The following is a 6,000-nucleotide window of genomic DNA, read 5'->3' as shown; positions in this document are numbered from 1 at the left end:
TTAATCTCCCCCAATCATTTTTTTCTTGAGAGCAGTAATTCCCAAAGTATGGCTGTCAATGGGTATTATTTGAAAAAAAGTTTCATAGTCAAGTAGGTCTGAGAAATACAGTGAGACATTTTTTTTCCTTAAAATTTCTCAAAGCTTTAGGCTTACAATAGGCATTTACGAGTTATTGATTATTACACAATAAATTACATCCAAAATTAGAGGATTAAAACACTAATAAACGTTCACTATCTCATAATTTATATGGGTCAGGAAGCTGGGAATGGCTTAGCTGAGTGTTTCCGGCTTGCGGTTTCTTGTGAGGTTGCAGTCAAAATGTTGGCCAGGGCTGCAGTCATCTGAAGGTTTGACTGGGGCTGGAGAATCCATTTCCAAGATGGGGCACTCACATGGCTGGCAAATTCACGCTGGCTGTAAGCAGGGGATCTCAGTTTCTTGTCATACAGACTTTCTCCACAGGGCTGCTTTTGTAACCACATGACAGTGGGCTCCCCAGAGCAAGTGATCCAAGAAAGCAAGGAGGAAACCACAATATTTTTCAAGACCTAACCTCAGAAGTCACACACCATCATTTCTGCTATGTATGATAAACTACACACAGGTCAGCTTTATTCAGTGTAGGTGGGGCGGGTGTGCATGAATACTAGAAGATAAGAAACACTGAGGGTCATTTTGGAGGAAGGCTAGTGCAGTGCGTTGTGAATCTCCAAAACTTATTTGACAACAAAGTTATTTTTTAGTGGATCATTACAGGACAGCAGGATTCCATGGTACACATGATGGGGCAAACACTACCAAGGGTGGTCACATAGGGGAGTGAGGGTCTTAGAGGCTCACAAGTGGAGGGGAAGATGTGTGTCTGGAGAACTAAAGCTGGAAAATGGAGCATGAGTTGCACTGAGGACTCCGGAGGTGGAAGACATACGAAGTTAAAGCTGAGTTCCTGCCTGGAACTGGGGCTCAGAGGCTGCTCTAAAGAGGATCTCTCACTTTAGAAAGGCAACCACAAGACTTCCCTGAAAGTTCCCAAATGTTTGAAAGGTCCATATTCTTGTAAGCTGTTTACTTCCTCTGCCTTACATCAAAGATAGGGTGAAAAAAGCCAAAGTTCACAGGCTGAAAAGAAGAACTATTACAGAATCTCTAAAATCTGGAGATGGAGATAATCTGGAATGCTCGGGCTTTCTATGCCAGGAGGGAGCAAGCTCCTTTGTGGGAGTGTTCATGCTGTTCTCTGCCACATGGCTGGACCCCAACAGTCTCTTTTATGATCTGCGCTAGTAGTACAGAAAAATCTCTTGGATGATTCAGATCACAAAGGCCCCGTTCTTCTCTGCTTCATTTGCACAACGGCTTGTTTGCAAAGATCCCAGCCTGGGTAGCAGCCACCGTGATTGCAGGAAATAAGTTCTCATCAAATGTTGACAGTAAACTTATCAACAGACGTAAGATAGGAGAGGAAAGAACAGGGATAAAAAGGCTAGAGAGTGAGAGAGAAATGGGGATGGGGAAGAAGTAATGGGGCAGGGAAGGGGGGGAGGAAAAGTGCGTGAGAAAAAGGAGGAAGGAAACCTGCATTGCCACGCTCCCACGAAGAGCGCTTTCACCGTCTTCGACCACAAGGTGGCATCCTTCGAACTTTCTCCCCCATCAAAATAAGAAAGGGGGTAGAGAGGAGTGAGAGAAGGCAAAGCACTCCCCCAACCAAGAACAATTTGAAAACCCACCCCATAATATTTAAAATCTGGGACAAAGAACCGTCTGGACGGAACTGCTTCAATTGCAAAACCTCAGCGCAGCCTCGGGAGAGGCCGGCTGGCCCGAGTCAGGAGCAGCTCCTTTAAAAAAACGGAGTACAGTATTGGGATTCTTGAAACCTGAAACCTAGAAACAGATCGAAGCGGAAACCAGAAGGAAAACCTTGAACTCCTCCAGACAATTGCTTCCGGGGAGTTTCAGAAGAACGAGGGGGAATAAAGGGCCCGAGAGGAGGGCCCCTCGGATGGCGCGTCCCTGAGGGTCCTGGCGAGTTCGAGGAGCGTGGGAAGTAGAGGACCTTACCCTCTCCCTGGGCTGCAGGTCATGGCCACCGTGGAGCAGAAAGCCCTTGGCATTGGCTTCAAGTGTCTCTCTTTGGCCACTTTTGTGCTCATCTGCGCCGGGCATGGGGGACGCAGGGAGGAAGGGGGTCCAGCCTGCTACGGGGGATTTGACCTGTACTTCATTTTGGACAAGTAAGTGCCTGAGTTGTTCTGCCCTAGGCTGAGCTGATGATGCTTTCTTCCCGGGCTGGGCTTGTTGGCAGGGGCGCTTTGGGACAGGCACGCCTGTCCAGGGACCAAGAGGGACCGCGGGAGGTGGCCGCGGGCCCCAGCGCTGCGCCTTTGTCAGGGGAGCGCGCCTCCCATCCTTCTCCTCCTCAGCCCGAGCCCGCAGGGGAGGCGTCGCTCCTTGATCGGGGGACAAACTTCTCTTCTGCCTTGCTTTCTGGGACCAAGGAGCGTGTCTGGGAGTGTGAAGATGCTGTTGATCTAGTACGTTTCTGTGAATCCTTCTCATTTGCTGTAGAAACCTTGGTGAGAAAGGCTTCCTTAGCAGAGGTAGAACTTCTGAGGTTTAGAGGTAGGCACGTCTAAAGTAAGACGCATAGACTGTTGAAAGTCAATCGGCTCCTTTTAAGAAACGCTCCTACTTAATGCATTACCTTTGTTCCTAATAATATACTGTGTGCTGACCCGGCAGTTAGTGGAAGTACAGTACAGGCGGATTTCTCAACCTTGGCACTATTGAGTGTCAGGCTGGGGAATTCTTTGTTGTAGGGCCACCCTGTGCATTTGTAGGGTGTTTAGCATTATCCCAGGTCTCTACCCACCAGCTCCAGTGGGGATGCCAGGACCACCCCTCCTACCTGTCCCCCCTTTCCCCGCCCCGAGTCCCGCAGTGGTGACAACCAAAAATATCTCCAGACGTTGCCAAAAGTCCCCTGCAGGTCAAAAGTCCCTGTTCTTGAGAACCCTTGATGTAAGAGAATTCAAGTTCCTGGAGATTTGGCTGGTGGGCTACCAGGGAGGTGCAGGAGCCCTGGTTTCCTTACGAAAATGGATAGCGGTTAGGCTTCGGGTTGTGCTCAAGGGAGAGCTGAACTCTGGCCCATGAAACGCTTCCCAAATCCCCTTAGATTTGCCAAGCCGCAGCCATTTAAGGAATCTCCACGCTATCTACTAAAAACCAGCTTCAACAATAAAAAGTCCCTCAGAGAAGATCCATACTCTTTAAAACTGTGTGAGCTCCCCAGCGCCAGGAGAGGCGCTTGCTGTTACTGTGGTGGGGAGATGAATTTCACAGACTGGAAAGTATTTGGGAGTTGGAAAAAGAGTCCTGCAAAATAAACTGGCCAGCTAGAAACCAAATGTGCTTTGCAGTTGCCCCTGGAGTTTGAGTTTTTTCCGTAAAGGCTGTTTTGAACTCCAGATTCTTTGGATGAAAAGTGAGATCTCTTTTTTGCAGATTTATGAGAAGGTGGATACTGAAAATATACTCCAATGCTGAGAAATGGAATTTCTTTTGTTACTTCTAGTGCTTGGGAGCACCAGCTCACAGATGAGATTTGTGTCTGAAAATAGTCAGGGATGCCCATTATTGTGCATTTAAAAGAAAAAGGGGGGGGGGGAAAGCCAGTTCAAAAAAACATACGGGAAAACTTGAAAAAATGGACAGAATCACCATATCCCTGAATGGAATGACTCTATACTATAGAGATCATCAATTCTCCCCAAATCAATTTATAAACTGAATTCAACTTTTCAATAAAAGTTCTGTAAGAATTTGGTGATGAGAGGAATTTAACAAAATGATTCTAGGTTTATGTTAGAGGAAAAAAACAGGCAAAAAGTTCTGTAAGAATTTGGTGATGAGAGGAATTTAACAAAATGATTCTAGGTTTATGTTAGAGAAAAAAACAGGCAAAAAGAGCTAAAACATTTTTGGAAAAGAATAATGAAGAACTACTTCCAAATATTAAAATATATTATAAAACAAATTAATAAAAACAGGATGGTAAAGGCCAAAGAGTAGATGAACAGAGTAGAAAAATCTAGAAATAGAGCCAAGGACATGTAAGCATTTAGTGGAAGTTCAAATCAGGGGAAATTAATTATTTTAAAAAATGATTCTTGGACAAATGGTTGGTAACATGGGAAAATAAAAAGGTTATATTTATGCTTTACACCAGACACCAAAATGAATTCCAGAAGAATTGAAAATTTAAATGTTTAAAAGGAAATGAAATCTGTGTAATTTTACTAACAATTGTCACCCCAATAAATTAAAAATAAATTAAAAAAAAAAATAAAATATGTAATTTACAACTAAAATTATAATGGATCTAGAAATAAATCTAATAAAAGTTTTGCAAGCCCCCCCCAAAAAAAAGGAAATGATGAGAGAACTAGAAATTTTAGACAAATATTACTGTAATCTTAGTTTTAGAGCTTTGAAACAAGGTACAAACAATACAGGAAACTATGAAAAGATTTCAATATATTAAAAACTTAAATATCTATAAGTGAAAAAATGCCATCAATGAAAGATAATAAGTTACAGAAACTTTTGCAATATAAATTTCTCTTTAAATACAGAGGGTGCCAAAAAAATGTATACACATTTTGAGACAAGAAAACGTTGCATTCAAATTGTAAAACTCAATATATACTGACAACAAAAGATGAATACAAGTCCTATATATATACATTTTTTGGCACCCTGGTGTATATAAAACGCAGTTTTAAAAAGATCACCCCAATAGAAAATAAGCTAAGTATGTAAATAATTTACACACACACACACACAAAAATGAAAGTCAATAAATAAACAAAAAAGTTCAACTTTACTAGTAATCAAAGAAATGCAAAATCAAGATATATTCTGTATTAAGTTGGCAAAGATTTTTAAAGAATTACAGTATTTTGTATTGGCCGGTTTGTCAGAGGTAGGCACTCTCATATTTTACTAAGAAAAATATAAATTTGTACAATCTTTGCAGATTTGTGTTGTCCAATAGAACTTTGTTATGATGGAAATGTTCTATATCTGCTCTGTCCAGTATGGTTGCTACTAGCAATATGTGGCTATTATTGAGTCTGTGAGATATGGCCAGTGCAGTCAAGGAAGGGAACTTTTTATTTTATTTTAACTTAATTAAATTTAAGTAGCCACGTGTGGCTACCATATTGGATAGTGAAGACAAGAAGATAATTTAGCAACATGTATCAAATGCTTTTTAAAAATGGGGTTCTACTTTTCCATCCCGCAATTCCGTGTCCTAAAGAAAAATTCCAAGATGGTCCCATACAAGTGCCTATATGTATGCTCATGGAAGTGCTGTTTATAATAATAATAAAGCTGAAAATTAGCTAAATGTCCAACAACAGGGGATTTGTTAAGTAAGGCATGATAAATGTATAGTATGGTATATGCATATGATGTGTGATTTTGAGATATTTTAGAAAAAACATTTAATGCTCATAATATACTCTTAGGTGAAAATACACAGACATTATATATATATGATGATTCTACCTTTGTAAAAAAGCTAAACAGACATATATGTGTCTGTCTATTTACCCAATAGGGAATAGTATTTCTCTCTAGAAATTTTTAAATTTTGTTTTCATGCTTTTCTGTATTTTCAAAATTTTCTATAATGAACAGAGACTACTTTTATGGTCAACAAAAATAAGTTACTTTGAGTTTTTAAAAAATCATTTCAAATGTGAGGAGGATCTCTAACCAGCGTGCTGAGCTCCGAGCCCTTCGCGGTTATAGAGGATGCTGCTTCTTTTATATTTAATCCTGGAGCAAATTTCGAAATGAGCCGTAGGGTCTTTTGCAGTACATCAGAGACCCCAAAATGCTCTGGGAAGCAAATGGTGGGGAGACCTTTACAGGCACCTACCTTTATATTTGGTGGATTTCTCTGACTTCCTTTAGTTG

The 6,000-nt window shown here is 41.2% G+C and overlaps 1 protein-coding gene across 3 annotated transcripts in view; it reads left to right on the top strand.

Moving 5' to 3' along the window:
* Window positions 1-1,675: 1,675 nt before the first annotated feature.
* ANTXR1 (ANTXR cell adhesion molecule 1) overlaps window positions 1,676-6,000 on the top strand; it is a 217,256-nt gene continuing 212,931 nt past the window's right edge. Inside the window, exon 1 of one of the 3 annotated variants that reach the window (XM_033124998.1) lies at window positions 1,676-2,243. In XM_033124998.1, coding sequence (XP_032980889.1) covers window positions 2,092-2,243 — 152 coding nt within the window. In that variant the 5' untranslated portion in view covers window positions 1,676-2,091. Of the gene's footprint in view, window positions 2,244-2,524; window positions 2,544-6,000 lie in introns of those variants that run through there. The other 2 variants (XM_033125000.1, XM_033124999.1) reach the window with 2 other exon arrangements.

This window comes from Rhinolophus ferrumequinum, chromosome 13 (assembly GCF_004115265.2).
Source record: "Rhinolophus ferrumequinum isolate MPI-CBG mRhiFer1 chromosome 13, mRhiFer1_v1.p, whole genome shotgun sequence".
NCBI lineage: Eukaryota > Metazoa > Chordata > Mammalia > Chiroptera > Rhinolophidae > Rhinolophus > Rhinolophus ferrumequinum.
This window is presented reverse-complemented; position numbering and strand designations above follow the sequence as displayed.